This window comes from Larus michahellis, chromosome 3, assembly GCF_964199755.1.
Source record: "Larus michahellis chromosome 3, bLarMic1.1, whole genome shotgun sequence".
Taxonomy (NCBI): Eukaryota; Metazoa; Chordata; class Aves; order Charadriiformes; family Laridae; genus Larus; species Larus michahellis.
The window spans coordinates 105,625,259-105,653,080 of NC_133898.1; the positions used below are offsets into that span (position 1 = coordinate 105,625,259).

The 27,822-nt window shown below is 42.7% G+C and overlaps 1 protein-coding gene across 2 annotated transcripts in view; it reads left to right on the forward strand.

Moving 5' to 3' along the window:
* Window positions 1–11,081: 11,081 nt before the first annotated feature.
* Window positions 11,082–27,822, forward strand: part of GCLC (glutamate-cysteine ligase catalytic subunit) — a 37,173-nt gene continuing 20,432 nt past the window's right edge. The window contains exons 1-3 of one of the 2 annotated variants that reach the window (XM_074581615.1): window positions 11,082–11,416; window positions 24,924–25,036; window positions 26,368–26,550. In XM_074581615.1, coding sequence (XP_074437716.1) covers window positions 11,267–11,416; window positions 24,924–25,036; window positions 26,368–26,550 — 446 coding nt within the window. In that variant the 5' untranslated portion in view covers window positions 11,082–11,266. Of the gene's footprint in view, window positions 11,417–21,730; window positions 21,858–24,923; window positions 25,037–26,367; window positions 26,551–27,822 lie in introns of those variants that run through there. The other variant, XM_074581616.1, reaches the window with a different exon arrangement.

A 27,822-nucleotide genomic window follows, 5' to 3' on the forward strand; every position in this document is an offset into this window, starting at 1 on the left:
TGGAGACCAGATATTAAATGTGTTTAGAGGCCTAAAATGTAGAGTAACATGTACTGAGGTGTTTCCAAAGCACTTGGCTATCCCTTGAGAGCTGTGCATGTCTTTCTAGTTGTAGCATCTTTGCCTTCGAGAACCTGGCCCTCACCTCCACATCACCTCCTTGGTCATTTAGGGCCATGTCTTTCCTTCTGCAAGACAGTCTGAGAAACAAGCGTGGCAACAACACCAAAGATCCTGCAGCCCATGGTCCATGGCTGCTTCTTCTAACAGCGGTGTTTATGCAGTGTGTGGGAGCAGTGGGGAGACAGCAGCCGGCAGAGCTGTTCCCTCACACAACGCGGTTTCTCACAGGGAGAAAGCAGCTATTGAGCTCATGTTCCCCCCATTCTTTAGGACCGGAAGCCCTATCCAGGAACACAAGCTGCCAAAGGAAGATACGAGTGGGATGTAAAATTATTTGAAAACCTGCACTGCTCAATGGAAGGCCAGTGTTTCATTTTTTGATATAGATGGTCTATTTGCAAATTGGCATTTCAGCTTCATTAGTATTTGCTGAGCTAGCTAACAGCGTGTTTTACTCTTGAGGTGCCCGGAACATGCTTAGGCTTATTAATAAATTTAATCTTCTGTTACATACAGAAATAAACAGGTATATGCTTGAGATTTTGAAAAACTATTTCATGATTTAGTTAACGCCTTTTCTTTGGTGGAGTGCCCACAGAATTATACAGCTTTTATGAAAAGGAAGATTAGAGCAGACTGGTAGAACTGGAGTCATGAGAAATTTGAGAAGAACAAAGGTTTCTCATGGGATAATCCATATGACAAAAACCTGCACATATGCATACACTAAAAGGCAGGTTATAAGGAACCATAGTTCCCGTATCAAAGCCCAAGAAGAAAATAACTAGCATTAGACTGAATTATTTTGAGCATGGAATCTTTTGGCTGTTTCGGCTGTTCTTCCTTCTAGCTCTGCTGCGATATGACTAGAAGAGCCTGCGCTGAGCAAACCTGGCAGCTGCCTTCTCTGTACCTTTGCACCATGCAGGGCACAAACGCTGCCAGCAACGCTGCCTTGACACTGCTACTCTACGACCCTAGTTTTGGAAGGAATCGGCTGGCAGCAGCTAATCCCATGGGCAAAACCTGGGAATCCTGGTGTCAGCACCACGGAGCGTGGGAGCGCTGTGGGTTTGGCAGGCAGACGAATGCTTTTTTACACAACTGTGCAAAGTACAGTTCTTGTGATAAAACGTTACAGTACATTACAGGTTATTTGGGGCAAGGGTTACATTTCCCCTAGTCTTATCTTGGTGCCTGATGCATTCTTTGGCAGAAACGGGGATTTGGACAAAGATTAAAGAAGATACGGATGTGAACAGCTGGGTTACCACATGGAGGCTGTATTACTGTTACTGGCAGTATTAGCAAGGGTTAGAAATGTGAGGCATATAATCATTTACAGGCATAGGAGAGAAACCAGGCAGTAATTTTCTATAAACCTCAAATATTGGAACAATGGAGCCTTGGGGGATTTAGTAATGCGAAGCATGGTTTGGGTTCCAACTCTTACTTCACCTGCTCAGCTTTAACTATTTCTTCATACTTTAAGTAAGAATCTTCCTGAGTGCCACCTGAAAGGCATATTAGTAACATACAGAGCCTGAGCTGAAACAGGGAATACGAACAATTGAAACATGAACCTTGTGCAAAGCAAGTTATAAACACAGACTCAATTCTATAAAGGTGTAGCACTATTTTAAAAGCCTTTTGCATATCTTTATTATTTTATGATCATAGCTTTAGTATCAGCTGTTGAATGGCCAGGAGAATATGGTTTGTCAACCCTCCCAAGGGAGTGAGTCTGAGAAGGGGTGAGGACACAATACACACTTCATCTACTCAGTCCTCCGACCTTCTGCACAAGGAATCAGTAGGTCACCAGCGCTCTCCGAGTTCCATGTCAGGGGTTTGCCAGGGAATATGCAGCTCAGATCAACGTGTCCCTCAGCAGTCCTGACCTTTTCAACAGCCCTCCTTGACCTGTTGCTCTCCCCTGCACTTTTCAGTCACTGGTGCTTCTGTCTTAAACTCCTTTCAGAGTTACAGCCCACCAAGGATGCAACTCCATGCGTGCTTAAAGGCTGGCATAGGGCAGGGATGACACTAACCAGTCCCTGGCTCCTCTGTGCTACACAGATACAAGCAGAGGGGACAGGACAAGAAACCGTGTCTGCCGAACCACTGCCCAATTCACTGCCTGGAGGGCCCTGCTCAAAGTGGGTCGCGGTGATGGGGGCACGGTTGGGAGGGAAGCTGCATGCCCTGCCTCTGAGCACTCTGCATCCCACGGGCAAGCTTGTCACCTTCCGCTGCCAGTGTCCACAGGGCACTAGCATTACTCTTTCTTATGCCATAACTTCATGGCAGACCTTATGGGAAACCGAGGCTCTTACTCTAAGATAACTGGGTCACCCCCTGGAGCTGGGGGCCTACAGTTAAGGTAAGCAATAATTATTCTAGGTACCTAAATTAAGCATCCTGGATCCCACCCAAAGCAGCTTGTCATCTCTGCTCCTCAGCTCGTTTTCCTGTGCACTAGACCACTTCCCAGTTCCTCAGATGTGCTGTAAATAACAATATATTAAAAAGTGCTATAAACTCTAAGTACTAGGCCAACTTTTAAAATTTTGTCAATTAGTCCACTTACAGAAGTTTCGCAAAAGGCATTTTCGTTATCTTCTGTTTGACCTCTCTTTGAAATGGGGTCTACAAAACATTTCTAACTTCCCCCTGGAAGAGAGACCCCACGAGGTACTTGTCTGCTGGAAACACCTTGGAGATATGAATGGTAATAAAAGTTACCTACAAAAATACTGAGTTTCTCTCTCAGTGCTCTCCTTTTTCAAGGTTTCTTCTTACTATTTTGGTTTTGCACTGATCTGATCACTGTCTAAAACCTTTAGAAAATCGCCAAACAACCAATTTCATCAGAGAGACAAGGAGAATGCCTTTCCAATATTTTTCAACTTTTCAGTAGAACTTTATACTCCATATAAAGTAGATTATACACAATATACAATATGAAGTGGATAGGTTGAAAATACTTTGTAATTAAAGACTTGGAGATAAACTTGCAACTGAGGAAGGTGTAATTGATCTCTGGAGACTATTCGGTGTGTGAGTACTGTTTTCTCCACTCCTGCTACTTAACGTATCCTGGTTTTTTCACTATTTTCCTGATTATATTACTTTGGCGTAATATTATGTCTGAAAATAGTTTAGTCTCCACTAGCTATCCAAAGCCAGAGGAACTAAGGCATGGCACTCAACAGAAATCTGCGATTGCTTTTCAAGAGTTTTGTAATGGCCATAGCTAAGTAGTACTATTATATAAAAGCCTGTAAGTTATTATTTTTCCTTGCTACGTGAAGAATGGGTTAGACTTTAAGGAAAATGATGTCCTGGTTATTAGAAAAGTACCGAAGGGTATTTGCTGACTGCATCAGTTTTTTTAACTAGATGCAGTTCTTGAGACTAAGCCACTGTCTGGGACTTAGTACTTTGGACAAAAATCAATGGAAGAAAACTTATGTGTAATCTTTTTGTGACCATCCCTGCTTCAAATTGGCAAAAAGATTAAGTGTTCAAATCAGATCGGTTTTTGAGACTCTGGACATACTTAGGGGCTTGGAAAGCTTTCACTATAGCTTTTGAAAAACTCTTACCTTATCAAATCCTGCTCTGCTATCTCATTTTCTCCCTGAATGTTCGGTTGTTTCCTCCTGCTGTTTTATCTAAGGTACAAATACCTGTATGCATGGCCATTTAAAACGCAAGAGGATTATTCCTATTTGCTTCATTGTTACATGACCAAAAGCCCACAGCATGAGCGATCTTGTAAATATTGACTATTCTCACCAGGAATCAATCCACCGTGACTTACACCGCAGTAACAATATGGAACGATGAAAGGAGACAGAACTGCAACACACAAAAAGCTGCCAGGCAACGAACAAATACACGAAGAGGGGAAAAAAGCAGATCTTGTCTTGGTAAATTTGTGATATTTCCAGCTTTTGCAGATCTAGTACTGTGGCAGTTCAGTATCTGAGCTGGACCTAACCTGAACGCCTACGGGTACAGAAGAACTGGAGGTTCATATTAGGTATCTACATCCATACCAGATGTCTGCTGTCTCTGGCAGGGAGACTTCACTAGATGAGGACACAACAAACTGCTCCCAGGATGGGAAAAGCTTGTGGCTCCAGGTTGCTGCCTGGCAGAGGAACATGCCTCCAAGTGGGACCATTGAACCCAGGCCACCTGCCATAGTCCACCCTGAGGCAGGAGCACAGCATAGTGCTACGGCCACTTTGCCCCTCGGTGGCCTGGGCTGTAGCTGGCACAGCAGCTCACTGGCTCTGCTTTTATTTCCCACTCTGGAAAACACTTGAGGCTGAAAATCGGTGTTAAAACCAAGGTAAGAACTGCTACTAATGCATCTTACTTAGGAATTCTGCTTTTTTACACTATGGATCAGTATTTTAGTCTTAGCTGCTAAACTTCTCTGTATAAAATAAATACGCTACACTTTGAGTATAGGAGGAAAGATAAGGCCGTCGCTAAAGAGAAAAATATGATTTATTTATTCTACTTTTCAACTAACTTGTGAATACCACAACTGATATTCAACTAATATTTGGGGGTTTGTGGTTTGTTTTCAGGAGAAGTTAATCATGCAGTTAGGACTTCTTGGTGAATCCACTTCCAGTGCAAGAAAAGTACACAGACCTACACTCCTGCCTGTGGTGGGAATCCAAATAATCCAGGAATTCAGTCTCTTTGATATGCTGCACACATGTCCAAATTCAGTCCTTTGTAAAGCTTAGCTGTCAACAAAGCCTTTGGAAGGACTTTGCATACAGCTCGTGTTTCAGGTCATGCCTCTATTGTTTCTCCTATCTTATGCCTAAAAAGAAATTTTACTGTTTCTGATATTGATGATGAATTAAATGTCACGTTAAAGAAAAAAACTTGGCATGTAGAGAGGATGAGAAAGTAGTCAGTCTACTGCTTTGTTATTGACCACCTGACATTCCTTTATCTTATCTTACAGGGTTCTAATTTACTAAGAAAAAAACAATGAGGGCAGCCTGTGGAAAACAATATGAAGATAGCTCTCTAGTCTAGACTTTCCAGCTTAAAAGATGCTGGAAAGAAGATAAACTGGGAAGTAATTTGGAAGTTCTTACTTTCTTTGGAAGTACTTTGTGTCTTGCGGGCATCACCAAAGAAGAGCCTCTTTAAGAGAGATTAGGACACTGACAGCTAACTTGGTCATGGCAGGAGAAAAGGTGAACTGGATGCGACGAGCACCAGTCACCACGCTACACTACTCTGAGAGGCAGCACCTCAGCATTTTGCACGCAGAATAACTCACACACTACAACCTCAGTTATTACCACTCGCAGCATTCATGACATGATTAGATATGCCAGACTCCATCAAGGCACCATAATCATGTATTGTGCACAGCAAAAGTAAATGCGGGCTACTAAGAAACTATAAATTCAAGTTCTTTGCAAAAGGAACGTGATGATACAGACCAAAGTGATGAAAAAAATGTGAAGATTTTTACTTTTGACATAAACGTATGAAACTTTATAGACTGAAATGAACAATTCATTCTTGTTGAAGTAAGTAAAAAACTCCAACTCTGAAAACCAGTTGTATGAATGAGAAATCCCACAAAAAACCCTACAAATGCACCACTCAGACTCATGACAGAATTTGATTCTACTGCAGTTGTTTCCACACATCAGGTGAGAGCAAGAAAAAGAAGTTTTAAATCAATACCAAGAAGTCACAACACTGTCTTTCATACACTAACTAAGAAGTTAGCTTGGAGAGGAATCAGCATTATAACTTTGACTGGAACAAGTCTGTTGGTCATCTTCCTCGCTGCAGAGCAGAAAGACCTTCACTTGAAGATCCTTCAAAAGGTCCTTCACTTGAATCTTTTCAGTGTCATGACTCCCCTCTCCCTCCAAATAGATTATTTAATCCAAGTTACTAGTTGCCAAGACTTTCTGCATCAAGAAATAATTGCCTGAGCACAGATCTCTCCAGTGCCTCAGAAAATTCCTGGAGGCCTCCTCGCTCAAAAGGAAGCAGTTATCACATCTGCTGCTCACCTGAATCAATTATACTGGACACAGGTGCACATCATAAATTATAGACCTGGAAGCATGAAATTTTGATCCAAAAAAAAGGCAATGATCTTTTTTTCTACCAAACACACCATACTAAAACTTTGAACGGAGATTGTTCCATCTGAAGTCTTTTCATTTTATTCAGAGAATAACACAATATTCAGCAATGTCAACTCGACAATCACCTGGAACAACACTGCTTTAAAAATTTTTGCAGATGATTCATGAAGCAAAACAAACCTTTCTTTCTTTCCTGCAATAACAGCTTCATCACAAGACATCTCCTTTTTACTTATTACTTCTAATGACAGCTGGTAAAAGAAAAGATTCTGTAGGAGTGGTCTCACCCATGAGTCTACACATCTTTCATCTCTCCCTGCGGGTATATTCTCAAAGTGCCAAGCTACTCTATTTAGATTTAGTGGCAGCTGATTTGAAAGGCTTTGCAGATACACAAAAGACGAAGTGGATTGTCCTCTGGAATTTCGGGGAAGGCAGGAACATGTGACCCTTAAAGGCAACTCCTTGCTGTTGCAGGTGCCGTGTCATACACTCTCCTCTCACCAACTTACTGCCACCAACTTAAAAGTACATGGGCCTTTTTCCTCGACTACTCCAACTGTAAAGCATTTCCAGATCCCTACTGATCTTCATGCAAATTCTAACAGCTGATGGTTCTCTGATGGTTTTCAAGGCAAGGATTAGTAGGATCTCCTATGATTTTGTAACTTCAGTACATCTTTGTTTCTTAAAGTATTTTTTGTTTCCTGGCACAGACATTTTTGGGTGCTGTCATGCTGCATCAACACTATCGTAAACAAAAAGCTGAATCTCACCTGGAAACAATTCTTCCCTCTCTGTAAAAAATAAATAATGTTTCGTTTTTACAACTTGATGCCAACACTTTGTGTTCCTTTTCATACAACTTCTCCGTTAAGTTTCTGTTCTAAAACAGAGCAGGGAGGAGAACAGAAAAGAAAAGCTGGTATTTGGTTAACTGGATATACAATTTAATTAGAGCAATTTTTTCTAATTGCTTCAACAGAACACAAAGTTAAAAAAATAAAAAACCCCAAAGCAACAGAAAATTGAAAACATACTAAAGTCACACTCCCTGGTCACATTTCTCAAATAAGTGCTACTTTGCTCTATGATCAGTGGATAATGCTTCAGGAATGGGGAATAGTCCCTACCTGGGACTGAAAAGCAGCTACTCAAGAGATAAGGAAATAATAAAGTGACCTAGTTATAAAACAGATCTTGTTGGAGCAAAGGGAGGGTTTAAGGGGAATTTGGGGTGAGTCTACTCTTACGAAAGTTCCACGTTGCTAAGTTTAGGCAAAGGATGTTTTTCAGGAAGAGATATTTTTTCTCCACAAAATGCTTTTCTAGCAAAGATGGTTTTTTTTTCCAGAAGAAGATTTTCCTTTGGACTGTCCAGAGAAACTAGTGAAGTCTTGGGGCTAGGGATATTGGTACAGAGCTAAACTAATAACACCATCTGAAGTACTGCCTGTATGTTTAGAGCAGCTTTTTTTTTTGGTTTCTTTTTTTTCATATTAAGCGTACTGGAAGTAATTATACATGATATTAAGTGTGCTGGAAATAATTATACAACATTATGCATGTAGGCAGATATTATACAATGGTGGTTGAAGTCATATTTTATGTGATGCGCAAATGAACTCTTCTGCATGTGATGCTGTCAGCCTGAGAATGGCTTATACTCCTCCATGCCACAGGCCCCAGCAGACGAAAAAGGCTATAGATAGCCCTGCACTGGCGGAACACGTACATTAGAACCGAAGGGAAAAAGGCTTCAGCTGAAGACAGTAAACACCTCATAAACAGAGCTGACTTGTCACGTTGTTGTGCTAAAGATTCCAATGTGAGAAAACAGAGTTTACATTTTTATCAGTTTTACTAGCGCATAAGGAAATTATCTTGGATTTCTGTTATAAACAAGGTACGAGGTCTATAGTTGATAAGACTAGGCACACTGGACTGGAAATAGAGCAGATAACGGCACTGAAATAACACAAAAAATGAGCTGAGTTTAAATGTGGAGAAAGACAGACGCTGAAAATGTGCGCTTGAATTTCAGGTCAAAGAGTAGCATTAGTGGTCAGCTGAAGAGTACAGACTGCATAATAGCAGCCTGCGTTATAAAAAAGCTGGTTTTGGTTCGGAAATTTTGTGTATGTTGCTGGAAATCTTTACAGTCAATTATACACAGCAGCACACTCAAAGCAGCTGGGATCATACCAAATACCCAATTCTTTCAAAAACATCGCTCAGCCATACAGTGCTCTCACTATCAGCAAAGTGAACTGGGAGCACAGATCCTAAATAACCCGGACAGGTTTGCCCAGATTCATAAGATGACAATGTTAAGTTTGCTCTGATATAATAATGCTTGCTCCAAAACCAGTATGGACTGCCCCAAAAGAAGGAAAGGGGCCAACACAGCTGGCAGAAAAGCCATTAGGTGCTACTTTGCCACATTTGTCACTGCTGGGGCTCCTCGGGTGCTCCAGCTCGAACTTAAAGCCGCGGAAAACCTCAGCCTGGGTGGCAGCATGGTGGCACCAATGTTGAGTCTTGATCTTTTGGTGCAACTCTCCTCAAATATGCAGGGAGGTGCATGATGTCTCTTTGTCTTCTCTGATCTGAAATAAAGTACAACTCAGTTTTTGCGTGAGGGATACGCCTCATCAGACTCCAGTTGCCAAGCGTGAGATTTTGTGACCTCCTGATTTTTCAAAAATAAAAAAGGCTGTGGGATCTTTTTAACTAAAAGAGAAGATTGTTTTCTTCTCCCTCAAACTAACCCAACAAGCCTTCTCCAGATCTACAACAGTACCAACAGCATCGTTGCTTTCAGTTAGAAACCAGTCACTAAAATTTTAGCCAGAACCATGAGTTTTAGAAGAGTCATAAGCCCCTAAAAAGAGCACATTTGAAATGAAATGTTTGTATTTTAATTATAATGGTCATTGCTTGTTCTTGTTCCGTCAATGCTGCTCTTTGTATACAAACTTAGTTCATTAAAAAAGGAACCAAGATATAAAACATTTTACTTTTGAGTGGTTTTACTTTAATATTTGATATTTTCCACTAATGCATTTTAGATTTATTATTGTAATGTGTTGGAAGCTTGTCCTCATATCCTGGAAGAAAGATAATTAGGCAGTTCTTGTCCGTATAGTCATTCAGTTAATGAAATATCTAATAATACAGTTCATCCATTAGTGGGCTATACCACAATTTAAATCTTCTACCAATCCTCAAACCCTTAGCTATGCAATCCTCCCGCATACCAGCCATGCTTGTCCCCAAGGCCTATGCAGAAAGAGCCGTGTGAGCGTAATGAAAATGAGGGTCCAGGCATAATGATTTTCAGCTTCTCAAAAGTGAGAGCTTCTCTCTTCATACAACGTTTAATCCCTAATTTTTGTCTCTTCATTTAGAAAGCACCCTAAATAGCACTAATAGGCCTTCCTTCTATTTTGCATCAAACGTAAAATACACATCATGACATGTCACTGCTTCCTCTTTCTTAGACAACACCAAGCTGTGTGGTGTGGTTGACATTCCTGAGGGATGGGATGCCATCCACAGGGACCTGGACAGGGTGAAGAAGTGGGCCTGTGTGAACCTCATGAGGTTCAACAAGGGCAAGTGCAGGGTCCTGCTGCTGGGTCAGGGCAACCCCCGGTATCAATGCCGGGGGCGGGGTGAAAGGATTGAGAGCAGCCCTGAGGAGAAGGATTTGGGGGTACTGGTAGATGAAAAGCTGGACACGAACCGGCAATGTGTGCTTGCAGCCCAGAAGGCCAACCATATCCTGGGCTGCATCAAAAGAAGCGTGGCCAGCAGGTCGAGGGAGGTGATTCTGCTCCTCTACTCTGCTCTGGTGAGACCCCACCTGGAGTACTGTGTCCAGCTCTGGAGCCCTCAGCACAGGAAAGACATGGACTTGTTGGAGAGAGTCCAGAGGAGGGCCACAAAAATGATCCGAGAGCTGGAGCACCTCTGCCATGAGGACAGGCTGAGAGAGTTGGGGTTGTTCAGCCTGGAGAAGAGAAGGCTCCAGGGAGACCTTATTGTAGCCTTCCAGTTCTTAAAGGGGGCCTACAGGAAAGATGGGGACAAACATTTTAGCAGGGCCATTTGCGATAGGCTAAGGGGTAATGCCTTTAAACTAAAAGAGGGTAGATTTAGACTAGATGTAAGCAAGAAATTGTTTTACGATAAGGGTGGTGAGGCACTGGAAGAGGTTGCCCAGAGAGGTGTTAGAGGCTCCATCCCTGGAAACATTCAAGGTCAGGTTGGATGGGGCTCTTGAGCAACCTGATCTAGTCGAAAACGTCCCTGCTCATTGCAGGGGGGGTTGGACTAGATGACCTTCAAAGGCGCCTTCCAACCCAAACCATTCTATGATGCTGTGAATGCCGTTCCGATTCCCTCCAGACAATTCCCAGGTAGCTCACTCATTTTTTTAACATCTTCATTAGCTGGGCCTTTCCTTGGCACAGCAGGCCAGTGCCTGTGAGGAGACACATCCCAGGGTGGGGGGTAATGTGGTGTCCCTCCACCCACCCAAAGCACCGACAGGCACTGAATTTTTTTCTTTTTGGCGATGCCCTACCATAAACACAAATCGGCTTTTAGCCCGCCCTCCACCTCAGGACCTTTATTTAGGGCCGTTTAATCACATCTTTGTCACACCAAACCCCCCCCCAGGGGCCGCTGAGGTGAAGCCCCGGCCCCGCCCCCTGGGCGGGGCTGGCTGTGGCTGGGCTGAGGCGCGAGCCGCCTCAGCCCAGCCACAGCCAGCCCCGCCCAGGGGGCGGGGCCTGCGGGGCGGAAAGTGCTGAGTCACGGCGTGACGCGCCGCCGCCGTCACGCGTGGCGCCGGCCTCGGCTGCCGCCGCTGCCGCGGCGCAGAGCACAGCGCGCCCCGCAGGCTCCGCGCTCCTCCTCATTCTCCTCCTCCTCTTCTTCCTTCTCCTTCCCCGCCGTTACTCTCTGCTCCGCCGCCCGGCATGGGGTTGCTGTCGCAGGGCTCGCCGCTGAGCTGGGAGGAGACGCGGCGGCACGCCGAGCACGTGCGGAGGCACGGCATCATCCAGTTCCTCCACATCTACCGCGCCCTGCGCGACCGCCACAAGGACGTCCTCAAGTGGGGCGATGAGGTGAACCCTTCCCCCTCCCTGCCCCTTCCCCTTCCTCCTCCTCACCACCTTCCAATTCCGGCCCCCTCAGCGCGGCCCGGGCCGGCACACGGCCTTGCCGAGGCCTCCGCCAGCCCGGGGTGAGCTCCGGTGCGGCCCGGGCCCTGCCCGGCGACGGGTCCGGCCGCCGTTGCTCGGCGAGAGGGGAAAGTTCAGGCTGCCCCGGCGGGGCCTTTCGTTTCCCCTGCCGCCTCCCGTTGCGCAGCGCGGTTGCCTCGGTATTAACCTTGTGATTTTTTTATTTTTTTATTTATTTATTTTTAAACGCTAAAGCAACTTTTGGCGCCTCCGTCGGGCATCTGTAAATCCGCCTGAGGTGTATTCCCCGGAGCGGCGGTGCCTGGCAGCGCTTGGTCATTCCCACGAGTTTGTTTATTTTCTCTGGAGTGAGGTCTGAGTAAAGCGTGTGTCTAAACTCCAGGGTGGTGCCAGCTCAGCCTCAGAACCTGTTTTTGCGAGGGAAGCAGGGACTGGAGGTGCACAGGTGGGCTCAGCCCTCTCGCCATGCACCATGTCCCGCTGTGCTCCAGGCTTGCCCCTGTGGAAGGGGACACGCCAAGCCTTGCTTTGCTCCATAGTCTTCTAGGTGTCTGGCACGAGTTGGTCTGCTTTTCGAACAAGGATGATGGTGATCGCTCAGGTTGTGCCTTGAACTTTGTTACAGGATCTTTGTGCCCAAGGACTGTAACTTTATCCGCAGATCTTGCATGTGCTGCCATGCAAGGCTGCACTGAATTGGGTCCCAGCCTGACATCAGTCTGCAAGGAGACAAGTCTCTCTCCTGCATTGATAAGTAGGATTTCCTGAGAGTCACAGCTTTCCCTGGACAGGGAGCAGCTTTGCGTATGCTGTGCTAGAAGTCACCCTTGATTGTGGTGTTGGTGCAGTCCAGCATTTCTCATTTGGAGGTGCCTGCGATGGCTGCAGGAAAGTTGGGAGAGCAGAGTAGGAATCGAGTGATGTGGAGGCTTGGCCGTTGCATCCATCTCGTGTTCTGTTCCTTTCTGAATGGCAAAGGCTTTTGTGAGAAAACTTTGGGTGGTAACACTAGCTGTTCACAGATGCTCTTTGCCAGAGGAAAATGCTGTTCCCCTCCTGCACTTTGAGAGTCTCATAAAGTCTGTTCTCTTAAGGATTTGCTGTCAGACTTCACATAACTGAGCAAGGCAAGAATCGGAGCACAGGAGCTGCTTTCAAGAGGAGTGAGTGGGGGCTTGGCTGTCAAAATCTGTCCACTGAAGGGGATGATGCTGCCAGCATGTCTAGTCTACACCGCAGGGTTTTGCAGTGTAGACTAGAGCGGTATGGACTTAGGAAATTTTAAATATACATATATCTGTGCATGTCTGATATCTCTGTGTTCCTACATCTCTTTTATGACTGAAGTCATGCTGACAGAGGAGCCTCACAAACAGCCTTAAGTTCAGGAATATAGACAGAGCAGAGTTTTCTTATTGCTCTGAGACTTAGCTTGAGGGTTTTATCGTTAATCTTTTAAGATGGGGTACTCATTTTTCAATGGGTGTTAGATTTTAGTTGTCCTTGCTTTCTCAGGGTGAGCTTTCACAAGATAGGTAAGGTTGATCCGCTAGCGAGCTGGTTCAGCTTCCCTCCCCTTGCGCCAGGCTCGTGTTTCTTCTGCCTTCCTTGCATTCTTACTGGCTATGCGAGTTCAAGACGTTAAACCAGCAGAAAACTCCCATTCAGTTTTCTAGGGTGGTTCGTTTTCTCAGCAGAGCTTCCGCTGTTTCACTGCAATATCCAACAAGGTCTGCTTAATGTGAGGAAAGTAGGAGGAAGACGTGGAGGAAAGGGGCAAGCAGAACGTTCCCCTGCAGCACCCATAGCTAGTCACTTGGTAAGCTTAGCTGTACAGTGAGACTGCACCCTAGGAGACTCGTTCTTCCTTTGGCATGGGGACCATACTGAAGAAAGTATTTATGCTTGGCAAATGGTGGTGTCTTGTGTTTAAGGAGATTCACAGTTTTCTTATGTCATGGTCAGCGTGGCAAGAGGCAGAATTTTAAGAGTGGTATGATTGCTGCTCTGTTTCTGATAAGGAGGTAGGAGCCATATTTAAAATGCTTGTGAACATTCAGAGGTGAAGTAACCCAGTTCATCATCTACCTCTGATTTTCAGCAAGTGGTAATAAACTCAGGTGTGGCAACTTATCTTTGTTCTACTGTATTATGCAATTTATTTATTTTTTTAAGTAACATGGCACTTAGGAGTGTGTTAATGGACCAGATACTTGTTGCCAGTCTGCTCTTCTTGTAGGAACACAAACACACACCTGTCTCCGTAACTTACTGCAGCTGTGCTGTAGATGGACTAGTGGGTAAAGCAATAAACTTGTTTTCCATTTTTCCTCTCAAATATCTATTTATTAGAAAGTGGTGCCACATTTGCATGCAGCTTAGAGGAATCAGCTGACTAGCTGGACAATTTTCATAAAAAGCCTTTTGTGCACTTTGACCTTCATGTATAAAGTAATAGCCTGAGGGTGTTTTATTGTCTTAAAAACCTCTTGAAGATTGAAATCAAGAATGAAGATGACAGCCTTCATGTAATGATAGAGATTAAATCAGCATAAACAAAATTACTTTTGTGTTTGAGAGCTGTTTCTGAGACTGTTTTGCAGAAGATCTATGTTTTACTTCATTTTTAAGGAATGCTTATGAGAAAAAAAACAACTTTCTTATCATAGACTGAGTTTGTTTTTCAGGGCAGATGTGTGAATACTTTGAAGACTGTCCCCATCTAGCTGATGCCATTGTGGAAAAGAAATCCCGTGTTTGCTCGTGAGAAACACCTTTTGCTTTGAATCTATTTTCAGCAGGACTCCGCTTCTTGTTCTGTTTTGTAAGGCTCATTACATGAGCTGTGGTGGTCCTCTGGGGCGCTTGTAACCTCATAGGAATTCCATTCCCTGTCATTCCAAGGAATGAAACTGCCAGGAATCATCATATGCTTTCTGTTTTTTGGGTGCCAGACAAAAGTGTTGAGACTAAGTGGTAACAGAGCCTTTGTGGTGGCATTTGTTTTGAAGGAAGAGAGGCAGCATCACAACTTGCACTGTAGGGTAGCGTTCCCTAGTGCTCCCATCCTCCCCCGAGTAAAGAGCTGGAAAGGTCAAAGCACTGGTTCTGCTATATCTTGAAAAGTCAGCTATCTTCTTGCTTACAGGCTTAGTACAACCAAGGGGTTTACCAAACAGCTGTTGTGTCTTCTGGGGGCAGTTCGTTTTTACCCTGTTTTCCACAACCATGAAGTCTTGGCAATGGTAAAAAAAAACCAAAGAAACAAAAACTACAAATGTGAGTGTAACAGAATAAGACTTGCTTTTTAAAAAAAAAAAATAAAATCTCTTTAAAGGTCTCTCTGAATCTGCATTTGTAGGTAAAGGTCCTTTGTCTCTTAGTCATCCTTCTGCCTCATTTAAAACTGACAGTTGGCCTCCCTGTTCATGCTTGGCTTCTCCTGACTGTGGAAAATACAAGACACTGAACTATCTCATTACTTCTCATCAAACCCCTCCTTATTACCCTAGTCTTAATGCCCACAAAAGTTGTGCAACAACTAGATCTGCTGAGGAGACCCTGTCATGCTAACTGGTACAGTCTCATGGTCTCCTTGTGTTTTCAGCTTCCTCTCCCATCAAACAATGTATGCTTATCTTTGGATTTGCAGAGTAGAGGTCATTAAGCTCTTTTTTTTTTTGTGTGTGTGTGCAACAGATACAAAAACCTGTAAGTTTTCGATACTGCGTTTTAAAAGTTTGGTAGAGTGATTAGGTACTATGTGAGACAATTAGTTCATGCAGCTTGGCAGATATTAGTGATACCAAAAGAGTTCAATGGGGTTTTGAGAGTAACGTAAAGTCTATTCTGCTGCTTACCAGCTTTTGTCCCAAAAAGCTCTCTTCTGTGCCAGCGTGTTACCAATCTCTTGTGCCTCTCATCTGCTGATTGCATTCTTGCAGCTGACCCATGTTGCTTAAGTTTCACTTTGCAGCTTAATGCAGACACTCAGATCAGACAAGTGGAATGGCTGGCCCTTGGCTAGGCTCACTGCCATTGCTTTGTGCTGAGCACGTGCATGAGCGTATGAATCACAGCACTTCATGCATTACCTACATATACATATGTATTCATACATATATCTAATACTTGATGAAGTTTTTCTGCAGTCTGTTTTCCTCCTAAATGGGGCAGTTTGGTTGCTCTTCAGACTGAACACCTATCTGGACTGGGAGGAAATGACAGAAACAAGAAGAGTTGGAAAAGGAAAGTTGGTGGAGACGAAGAAAGAATAAAGAGTAAGGAGGAGCTGCTTCAACATATGAAAATGTCGAGAGAGGCATGCTGGAGGGAGATCCACTTAGAAAGAAGGGTGTAAAAAGCAAGCGTGGGCAAAACGTGACAGTTTTATTTAAAAGTATATGCGAATGAAATGGCAGTCTGACTTGCCCAGCCTTGTTTAGTGAAATTGGACATAATGACCCTTTTGTTGCATATGAGTCTTGTTCCTGTCAGTGTTGGGACATATCATACAATAAGCATCTTTAGCTTTTAGAAAGTTGTTTTCTTCGTGGAGACTTGGAGTGAAATTTGGAGGCCTTTAAACCAGGTTTGATAATGAAATGTATGAGGCAGCCTGAAAAATGTGCCACCACGCTGCTTGCAAGCTGAAGTCTTCCTGACTTAATGCTGGTTTTGGGTGGTTGTTTTTTTTTTTTCCTGCATGTTATCTTTTTTTTTTTTAACCTTCTTTTGGTCTTTCTTCTGTACTTTTGATTGTATTCCCCTCCTTATTCATTAGGTTTTTTTAATTATGCCTTGTAAATAAGTTAAATGAGAACTGAAATGAACACTTGCTACTCAGTGGTTCCTCATGCAAAGCAAAGCAGCCCTTCTCAGATGCTTCAAGAAGAGAGGCCAGAGGTTTTCTTACCAGATGTGCCAAAGGTGTTGCTTCTGATTAGAAGGTGCATGACTCTCTTTAAAGCTTTCTTCTTTTGCTAATGAAAGGCTGAGCTCTGAAAAGAGCTCTTTTGCCTTTTAAACGATTCTTCCCAGGGACCTAGCTATTGCATTAATGTATTGGTGCGGTTTACAGCCTGTATGTTATTGGCGTTTTTTTCAGGGCAGCAGCAACGTGTAAATTATATGATCAGTGATGTTGCATTACAGTTTGCAGAACTTTAGACTGGTAAAAAGGCCGTGACTCTCTGTAAGCACTGCTCAGCAGTAGCTAAACCATCCCTGTATTATCAACACTTCTCAGCACAGATCATAGCCCCAAACTTTGTACTATGAAGAAAATCAACTCTACCCCAGCCAAAACCAGCACAGACACACATGTGTGTGCACAGAAATGTTCAAATAGATGTAAGAAAGAACTGTGTGACTGATAAAAGGCATGGGTTCAGAGAGCATCACGGTGTACAGGAAAGGTGATGTTCTTTTCTCATTTTGCCAGAAATTTGGCTAACCTAATGGAACAGAAAAGCAGCAGATGTCATTTTAAGATAGTTGCTTACTTTACGAAGCCTAGATGTCCTGTGGAACAAGATGATGCTACATGATAGCTTTGAAGCCAAGACAGGCACTTCACATGGACAAGAATAGACAGTTTATTACGGCTTCTTTAAACTCCACGTGCTGCAAGATGTCTGTCCCTCTATCCAAACCACTTAGATAATTGTTGAGTGGCTCATGGGGTCTCTAATGTTCATCTGAAACTTTCTAACTAGCTTTTCACTGTATATGTTGTAAATAATCACAACAGAATCACAAAAAATAATTGTTGTCTTTTCCTGGCTGTCAATAATAGATCTTTAAAAAAAATTCAACCATGGCATTTTACAGACTCATCATCGATATTACAGTGATCTCTCATACTCACTTTGTAGACGCTGCTGCAATGTACCAGCATGCAGAAATTGCTCTGTTTTAAAGCTTTTTCTGGGAATCTCGTGCTTATAATAAAGCTAACATAGCCTAAAGTCTTGCAAAATTGTTTTTGATGTTTGAGCTCTTGTCATTTTAAGACAATCACTTTTAGTCTCCCCCTCCCCCAGCAAAATTCCCCAAACAGAATGTGTTTTTGAATTTCTTTCATGCAGAAATTCCTCAGGATGGCCCCCTGCCAAACGTGGCATGTGTGGATGCATCTGAATGGGAGCTGTCTTAATCGATGTACTTGCCTGCTTGCCGCATGCAGGGAAGCAGCATTCATGAATGATTTGGTTATTTGTCACATGTCTGCTTATTCGTCCTTTCTGTCTGAGCTTTAGTTGGCTAAATAAAGGGACGGTGGCATTATTTGTTTACAAATAGATTTAGTGCTTCCTTGATGTGTTTTGTAGCTGCACCTGCTATTTATTGTAGTGGCATTTCTGGAGCAGGGTCTGAAGCTACCATATTAATGTGTCAGCTCATGCTGCTTGTCAGCCTTGAATGTATATATGCAGCTGCTAAAATGAGTACACTAATAGATGCAAATATAACTCCTTAAATCTTAACTTGAACAAGATAGGTGCCCTTGAAGAGCGTCCATGTTTATTCCTTACCTGGATGCTTTGGCTGACAGTTGTGAAACTGTTTTTTCTGCCCGGCTTTAATCCTTGTGTCAGGGAATGCCTAAACTGAATTACGTCTAAACCTCTAGCTCTCAAAACGCGCATGATGTGTTAACCTCCCAGATGACGGATTATTTTGCTTCAGCTTCCTCCGCCTCAGGTTTTCCGTGCCTGGGTGATAAGCGTAGGTTGTAGTGCAGCACCACTGACCTACAGTGGTGTGAGCTTTGGTGCTGCATGCATTGTGCACATGACAGTGCAGGACACGCTGTAGTTTATAGTGAGAAGCTTCTTCAAAAGCTAATTTTTGGATTCATGGAAGCCAGTTTGGAGGAGTGTTTTGTTGGTGTTTTTTTTTTTTTTTCCCTAAACAAGCTGCAATTTCTCATAAATAGTGACTAGCCCCCATGGTATGCATTGATTTCCTCCTTCCCAATCTTAGATCTTAATAAGAGAAGCTTAAATTATCTGCTGTTTGTATATTTCTGATAAAGAAATACTCTATTCACAGTGAGCTTCCTTCTGTGGATGTCAAGTGAATTGCTGTGGTCTTGTCATGGGATTGTTGTCTATTGCTTCAACGTAATTCCTCTTTTGTCACAGGACTTCCTCTTCTCCTTGCTGTGCAGACACATTATTTTACTTAACAGTATGAGAAAGGATGAGTAGGAAGGATGAGTACAGGAAAGATTTTGTTGTTGATGTTGCTTGTTTGGTTTTTGTTGTGGGGTTGTTTTTTTTTTTTTCCTTCTTTCTGATGCAAGAGGCAACTTAGAAGCTTGCAGCATCTTGTTTCACGGTTGAATAAATGGTCTTTTACTAGCGTATAAAAACATAGAGCCTGAGGGGAATAGAAAATATTGTTGTACCAAAACCACTTGTTATTTTCTGCTTTAAATCTAAAAATTCCTAAGTGAATGTCTTTGCTACAGAAATCTAAAACTAACATTATCCTAGTCTTCTTTTTATAGTATTACTTCAGGTGTTACATAGTACAGCGGTCAAAGAAGAGACACTTTATTCATGAATGTGCCTCGTTTTGTTCTTTAGAAGCATGCAAATGATTATAACCTCTAGATTTTAGTTTTCAGTAACCCAGCTTCCTGGTTTGTGGTGTGTGCAGCACAGGACATCCTCTAGTCACGTAATACCACGTGCAGAAGAAGAAAATCTGCAGTCCTGATGTCAGCAAGTGGGAGGGGGAACAGACAGGAGCACTTAGCTGGGGCTGGCTGTCGTGACTGAGAAGAGAGCCCCTGCATCCTCTTTGTTTTCTTTATCTACGGTCATCTTTAATGCAGCATAGAATTTCTTAAATTTTTTGCTTGTTGTCAACATAATATAAAACATCAGTTGTGTTTTGGTTTTAGGGCACGGTTTCTGTGAGTGGGTTTCATATAGAGCTGGAGATGGTGCTTTGTTCGTTGGATTGGCCACTTCCAACGTGCTTGATCAAAATTGAGCATTTTGGGAAATACATTTGAATCTTGGTTTTGCTGTTAAGAGTGGATTTTTGAAATTATTGCTATGACAGAGAATACCCGTAGTAACCTCGTGAGTGTGGAAGTGCTCTGCCTCATGCCAGTGTGCGATTTGGAGGCTTGCTGGCTAGAAATGGGGTAACCAGCTTCTGGGGCACTTCCAGACTTGTTTTCCTCCAAACTTCGCTCCCTCAAAGCTTGCCTTTGTGGGCCAGCAAACCTTTCATTAAAGGTACATTAGCAGCTGGTTATTACTGTGGCTCCATGTTTTGGCACACCAGTGGTGAGAAAATAACTGCGTTAAAAAAAATACTTAAGTATTATGCTCCACATCTATCAGATGTATGTGTAACTATGGAAAAAAATCTTTTTCCATCTTAACGCTGAAATCTTATGGCAGAGGTCCCTTAATGAACAATCAGATTATTAAAACTTATTTTCCTGTAGACTGTCATTTTAATGTTACCTGGTATTTTGATGATGCATTAACAGACAATAAACACATGGAGGAACTACTTTTATTTTTTCGCTGTAATGGAGCATAATGGAACTAGTGAAATAGGGTTTATTTCTTTGATACTCGAGAAAAAAGTTTACTGTGACTTGATTTTCTACTGTATACATAAATATATGAGGTATACTGCATGAAAATATTAAGTGCTGTAGTGGCTTTTGGTAATAGTAAACAGAAGCCATGAGACCTCATTGGGTATTTAGGAAAAACTTCCAATTTCTCTTAAAGGTCAAGGCCTGAGGGAAGGTACGTATGAACAGACCACTACAATTGCTCCAAATACACATGACAATACAGTAAAAGGAGAAGGAAACTGTCAGTAAGATTGTCCTTGAGGAACAGCGGTGGTCAAGTGTCACCTGTGATCAGTTTGGGTTTTTTTTAAGAGTCATAGTATGGTTTGGGTTTGAAGGGACCTTCGAAGATCATGTAGTCCAACCCCCTGCTGTCGGCTCAAAGCGCCATCCAACCTGACCTTGAACACTTCCAATGATGGGGCACCCACAGCTGAGATGGATGATCGGGAGTGAGGTAAAAGGTGAACGCAGGGAACTGTTTTTCACAGCTAGAGAGTATACAGACTTGCATTGCTTTCCTCTCAAAAAAACTTCTCTTCAGAAAACTCTTAAAACTATTTTCCTCTATTCTATAATCTTCCCAGCACCTTACTTCTGAGCTTACCAGAGTCCAGACTGTGCGCTTACCTGTGTTTTCTTATGGAGAAATACCTTCTGGCAAATGCTTTGAATGTTAAAAGGATTTTAACATTAACTCTGGAGCAGAGGCTTTACTCTCAACTATTAGATAGGTTTTGTTCCCAGGGTACTCAGCATGATGATGTTAAATTGAGTGTGTGAGGAGGGCTTTTGGTATTGGAAAGCAGACCACTGCCAAGGCAAGCATTTGGACAATGATCATGTGTAAGACGTGCGTCGACTTTGGTTCTCCTTGTTCCTTAGAATTGCTGTTGAAGAGTCACTTGACTGATACTTCTTCATTTTTAAGTAGTGTGCTTTATGCAGAAATAATATGCGTAATTTTGGTCAGATAATTCAGGCATTCAGACACAATTTCAGACATGCTTACCCATTTCCAGAGAACAATCATCTTTCTCTTTGCCACTGGGCAAGTCCAGCCCAACTATTTGGCTTAATGCATGGAAAGCGGTTTGGCTTCTCCCCAGTTGAGGGGCTTCAAGGTCTCACTTATGGTTGTATTTACAGAGGTGACATCAAAGAATTTTCAGAAGCTTGACATTTCCTTGGAAGCCGACTATGACAAATAATGGTGACTAGTGAAGTAATGCCGTTCTGGGTGCTGTCCTGCCGGCAAGCTAATGGTGGATACCTATCCCCAGTAGATACAGTGGTGGAGCAGAGCTGGTGTGGAAGTACTCTGTAGATGCAGTGCGCTGCAAGTCAGTAGTTGAGAGGACACAGTCTGTAAAGAATAGTTTTGCTTTGTGTTGGCTCATGGATAGATCTGTTAGATTATTTGCTTTAACTGAGAATTTATTTGCTTTTTCAATGCATTTAACCTTGAACAATTTTTTTTAGGCTTGCTCTATGTGTGTGTGGATTTACAGCTTTCGCTCTGCAACCTTGCTGGCCCAACTGTGTTCCTTTCCCTGGTAAGGTACCACTGCACTTCTGCAAGCCATACAGACCTGAGCTGGTCAGAGAGGTCTGTCCACCGAAGCTGTGCTGAGCGTGTCTGTCTGCAGGGAGAAGCTAGGAGGCTGCCTTTCATCCTCATCAGCCTTGCAGCACATGACGGACGGAGGATAGAGATGTGTAGGGTTTGCTGCGGAGGGAGAGCACCAGGTGGGTGCACAGGTCCCAAGTGGCCACCTTTCTTACCGAGGCAGGGTGAGCTTTCCTAGCTGGCTTTTTACAAGGCTGCTTGTCAGCCATCTGCATCAGTCATTTGACCTGACATGTATTTTGCTGCTTGCTAAGGAGACTAGTTAAAATTAGGAAGAGAAGCGAACTCAAAAGAGCTTGGCAAAATGATGAATTATGAATGTTGGGTGAAACCCTGCATATTTGGCTTTTGGACTCTTGAAGCTCTGCCAGTCGTGCTGATGCTTTCAGCTTGGCTGCAATTCTCTGAACTTTATTGTGGATAGAAAACATGTGAGAAGTCTGTGAATGACGAGCTGAAGTTAAATGTAAAAATGTGTGAACTCTGAATTTGTTTCTTTCTTTCTAGCTTTAGGCTAAATCTTTTGATGAGCTTAAATTAAATTCTTTGAGGATGCCCATTCAGTCAGTCCCTCTGTTGGCAAGATACTCTGTGGGTAACTTGGAATTGTTGGCAGCCGTCTGAAGCTTTTTTTCTTTTCCCATTAAAATTAATGGCAGATCTTCTGTGTGTTAAGACAGCTTTGAAGATTTAGTCAATGTTTCTGGAGGCAAGAGTAGTAGTTGTTTCTAAAGCTAGATGTATAAATGCAGTGTATTCACTACTGCATTCGGATTATGAAACATTTTGATTTCTTTGGTTTTGCTGCCTTGGATTAATGGGGTTTTTTTTACACTTTTTGGGTTATTTTCTTTTGTGAAACTTGTAATGCAGTTTATAGGGAAGTGCTGTGTTCACACCACCAGCTCATTGCAGTTATATTTGGAGAGGGATTTTTAAGACAGTAGGCTAATCACAGTAACTTATTCATGTAATGGTGGACAAATGTTAAACTTTGGGGTCTCTTGAAGGCAGCTGTGGTTCCTTTGCCTTCTCTTCTGCCACCAGCCCACGCGGGCGGTGTGGTGTGAGGCCAGGCATGCAGTGGGCTTGGTGCACATCCACATGTCCATCTGTATGACTCGGAGAACTGTGCGCTCTCGTACCTCTTGTAGTTCAGGCTGGGTCCAAGCGAGGATGATGCTTTTCATAAGCAGGAGGGGATGATGTTGAATATGGTAGGAAACTGGAAGGTGTAAGAGAAGTCCCTTTTTATTGACAATAATCATGGATCAAGTGTCACTGGAGAGACTGGTACTAGATAATAAGTGAATCAGTGCTGGAGTGTGTTCTGGTTGACTATAGTCCATAGTTATGTTGAGTAGATTATTGTGGCATAATACACACAAACCACAATGTATACCACACAAAGAAATGCTGTCTTGCACAGGAACTAGAAATCATTATTTTTCTTTAGAGGATTAAAATCTGATCTTAAAAAAATATAGAGAATATGTATCATTGCTGAATGATTCCCTTCAGAGTTTGTGTCTAACTAGATTCTGTAGAATTACACGCATTCTTGGATAACGCTGCTTGTGATTTAATCTCAAGTCCCACCAGAGGATTGTATTTGTTGTCACGGTAGCTAGCAATAACTCTTCCCTGAACACTGAAGCAACCAAAGAACATAAAGCCCACAAATCCTCTTACTGTGTGCTGGAAAACACTACAAAAGTTTCCTGTGTTTTGGCAAGCTGTTTTTCTATACGTATCAGGCTTTTGTACAAAATAGAAGTTGCCATGGGTTGGTATGCTGCAACTTTAACATCAGCATCTTGCATGAATCTGAATTCCTGGGGCTGGAGCAGTGGTGTTCGGTAAGTACCAGTGGATGCACTTCTGGGCGCTGTAAGAAAACAAAACTGAGGAGCACAGTGCAAAACCTCGGGCGACTTCCAGCTGTGGAACCGCAACCTGAATTTTTAACTACAGGTTGATACTTGTATTAGATGAGCTGTGAAAGTCTTGAGGCAGTGGCTTGAGAGCCTCCAACAAAAGGCGGTGTGTATCACCGCTGGTCCAGCCAGGGGTTTTCAAAGCCAGTACCCCTGTGATGCATTTTCATGTATGACTTCTGCTTTTATGTGGTAAGCAGTATATCGTGCTTGGGGGCTGTTCTGTCTTTCATGCTTCCCAGAACAGTGCAAAGCATCCCCGGCTAAATAGGTGTTAGGAAATAGATTGTATCAGTAAGTAGTGAAGGGCTATAAGGTCCAGGTGACTGGTTGCTATACCGGGTAACACTCTAAAAGTCTTCACAGGAGCTTTGACAGCAAGTATGCATGGAGATTAGAAAGTTTGACATGAGGGCGTTCCAGATCTGGCTGCTTTCAGATAATCTCCGTTATGGAAACAGTATTCTCCAGTGCTGGGACATGGTGTTGGCACCACTGTCTTTGGCAGTGTGTTGGATCGAATTCTCCACTGGTGTGTCACTGGGAGCAGCGGTGGGTCACAGCCTGGGGCAGGAAGGAGGCAGAGGTCCTGGGGCAAGGTATGCCGCTGGGCAGCAGGGGAAGGAGAGGTGGCAGCAAAGCTGAATCAAGAAGGGGTGGAAACCCCTGTGCTGTGCCAAGAGCTGGAGTAAATGGCAGGAGCGATGCTGTCTGCAAGAGCCGTGGGCTTTCCCTGGTGTAAATGAGGCTCTGTTATTGCTAGTCTTAAATAGCTCCAACAAGTGATTGGGTGTAAATGGATGTCTTGTTTGTAGAATGACTCTTTTTTGTTTGTTTTTTTGTCAGTTTTTGTGAGAATGTAACTCATGGCATCACAGAGAGATGTTTGTGGTTAATAGCTTGCATAGGATTTTAAATTTTTTTTAAAATAATGTGGAGGCAAATACAAATTCAGGAATCTTTTTGCAAAATATCCACAATTAGAAATGGAGGGGAAAATTTTAGAGGCCGATCTCAAGGAATTTCAATTCTTTAATCAAGATGAAATAAGCATGCAGCTGTTTTCTGTGGGATTGCTTACTGCGTTCACAGCTAGTGGTGGTTTTTAAGCTGTGGAGATAAAGTTCAGTCCGACATCCTTTTTTTTTTTTTTCTTCTTTTCACTTGATGTTTGAAACTGTGCCAACGTGTTTGTTGCAAACAAAATCTTACTATATAATTGTTTATTTTGTTTTTATTATTTACAAGGTGGAATATATGTTAGTAAAATTTGACCACGAGAATAAGAAAGTGCGCTTGGTGCTCTGTGGTGAAGAAGTTCTTCAAACGCTACAAGACAAGGGGGAGAAGGTAAACCCCAAGTGAGTAGCTGTTTCCTGTTTCTTTTTTTTCTCATGTTATGATACTGTACAGAATTTCGTAGACATAGCTTAACTTTCAAGTCTGCTGTTGGTAAAGCTGTAAGCCACAGATACTGATATTTTCAGATAAAGTTGGGGTGCAGGAAGTGAAAGACTTTGAGAACACTTGCAGGCAGCCTGTGCGCTTTTTGTGTTATGACTCGGGGCGGGGGGGGCGGGAAGGAGGCTGTAACAACCCACAGAAGTTGCAGTTTGGGTATTTGTTTTGTCTTGCTCTAGTTTTGTGTGTGTGCACTCTCCCCTATATCCCTGAGGACAGGAGTGAGTGAGGCCTGTGTAGGGAAGCCTGTTGTCTGCAGGAGGGCTCTCCCATTTTTGACAGAATTAGGAAGGTAAGCATAAGGGCAGCAGGACAGTTCTTCCTCACCCTCTCCCATGAAATTTTCAGGAATAACTGGATCATATCCCTACTTCAACTAGACAGAGAAGTGTGAATTGCCTTTTAATTGATGGCAGCAGAGAAACGAGAGCAGAGACAGTGAAGTGCTTTAGCTGAAGAGAGCCCAAAGTAGGTGACAGCATACAGGAAGGTGGATAAACTCTGCTGTTGCAATGAGTGGCTTTTGTGCCTTGGTCCTGTCTACTACTTTCTAGGTACCTTAAACTCATCTTCTAGTAAGGCTTCCCTGTTTGCCTTCCTCAGTAGAGGGACTATTGAATGCCTGCAAGAAGGAGTCCCTTTGCTTTTAGACTCAAAACTGCTACTGCCTGAAGAACAGCAGGGGAGATGTGTCTCAGCCTCTGGTAGAGTGTGCTCCATAGAGGTGGCATGACTTCACAAGGGGATGGGAGAGTATTACTTTTCAAGGGTGACTAGGTGGACTCAGATTTCATTTAGTTTCTTAACCTAATAAATTTGTGAGACAGGACCAGATAGTCACAGCAGTGGAAAGAAGAAATTGAGCATAACTTTTGCCTTGCCTTGTACTGTGGAAGAAGTTGAATGTTCTGTATGGTCCAGTTTCAGTTAAAACCCCAAAAAACAAGGCTTTAGACAGATACGAAAGGTGATTGCGGTTTGACATAGGCAAATCCTACTTATTGCACTGTACAGCAACACTTCCTACTGCCAAACTGTGCCTTAATTTCTTTTCACTGCCTCCAAGCAGTGAGGTACATTGGAATGTACATTGTGTTACTCTATCAAATAATCAGCTTTAGGAGGTACTTCTTGCAGGTTGTACTCATTTCTGAAATCCTCACAAATAATCTAATTATTTTTTTTTCTGAAGCTGTAGAAATATTTAACCGAGGCTATTCTTTTATTATAGCCACCCAACACTCTGGCGACCAGAATATGGAAGCTACATGATTGAAGGGACGCCTGGGCAGCCATATGGGGGAACCATGTCTGAATTCAACACTGTGCAAGACAACATGAGGAAAAGACGGCAAGAGGCCGCTTCTGTGCTCAAAGAAAACGAGGCTGTTTGCACTGTGACGTCATTTCCAAGGTGAGATGGTTGTTGAAATGTAATGCTGTGTTTCCTATTCTCCTTATACTTTTTTTCTCCTTATTGCTTACAGGTAAGCTGTAAAATGAAACCGAGCAAAATATGATTCAATCAAAGTACTTTGATTTAACATTCCAGTTGTGTTTCCTAAAATTTTTATTGCAGTGAGCCCAAAAAAATAAGCATCTTTTACATTTTTAAGTTACTTCTAAACTGTGGTGATCTTGTATTAGGAGAGAATACCTGAATATTCATAACAAAGTACTGTATGTAGAGTAGTCTGACATCTGGAATTGATACAGCAAATCATATATAAAAGGTTTCTCTGTACCTATTTTGCGAGTTGTGATCTTTATAAATAGCAGTTTGGTAAAACGTGGCTACTCTGATCTATTTTTTGACACTACTTTTTCCACTAAAGCACATGCAAACTTCTTTTGGTGTCTTGGAGTACACAGTAGAACAGGAATGTGATTGTCCTTACAAAATGAAGACTTAAAACTTCTATAATACTGTACTGACTAAATCTGGAAAGGAATGGACCTCTCCTGGGTTCATATCCTTACAAAGGGTAGATTTTCTCCTTTTTATTGCTGTAAAGAGGCTCTTGAAGAAATGAAATTCAGGAAATTCATTACCTAGGAGAAATTGTAGTTTTTGACCTTCCTTTCAAACATAATCCTTGTCAGGGATTTATTATGTTCATTCTAACTAGCCTGGTCAATCAAATGAATGAAGATAGTTATGCTTAAAATAGTAAAAAAAAAAATTGCTGTGCGGTAGAAGAGAAGCAGCTAGCCTTACTGGCCAGTACAGAATGCAGTGGCCCTAAATTTGCTTCCTCTTTATGGGAGCTACACTGGATATCTTTGAAGTAATAAGAGCTTATTTGAAGTCCAATGGTTAAGTAGTTCTCTGTGTTACAGAGCTAAGGTTCTTTAGCCCTGCAACCTTACAAATAGATTATGTCACTTAATAAATTTTGTATACAAACATTTCAGACCAGGTCTTGCAAAGAATAAAGGGAGAGGAGTAATTCATCACAGAAATTCTTTTTACATCACTGTAGGATCAGTACATTGGACTTCAGTGAAAGCCAGTAAATAATAAAATGTAGTTTCTTTATTACTTATGGATCATCCCAACGTGGTTTTATTCTTCAGAGATTGCTCTCCCTAAGCTATTTAGTTTCTTATTGCTGCCTTTTGTTATCTTGCCATTCAAGTCCTTGTTGGTTTGACTGGAGCATTGCTAACATGTATGTCTGAGGTT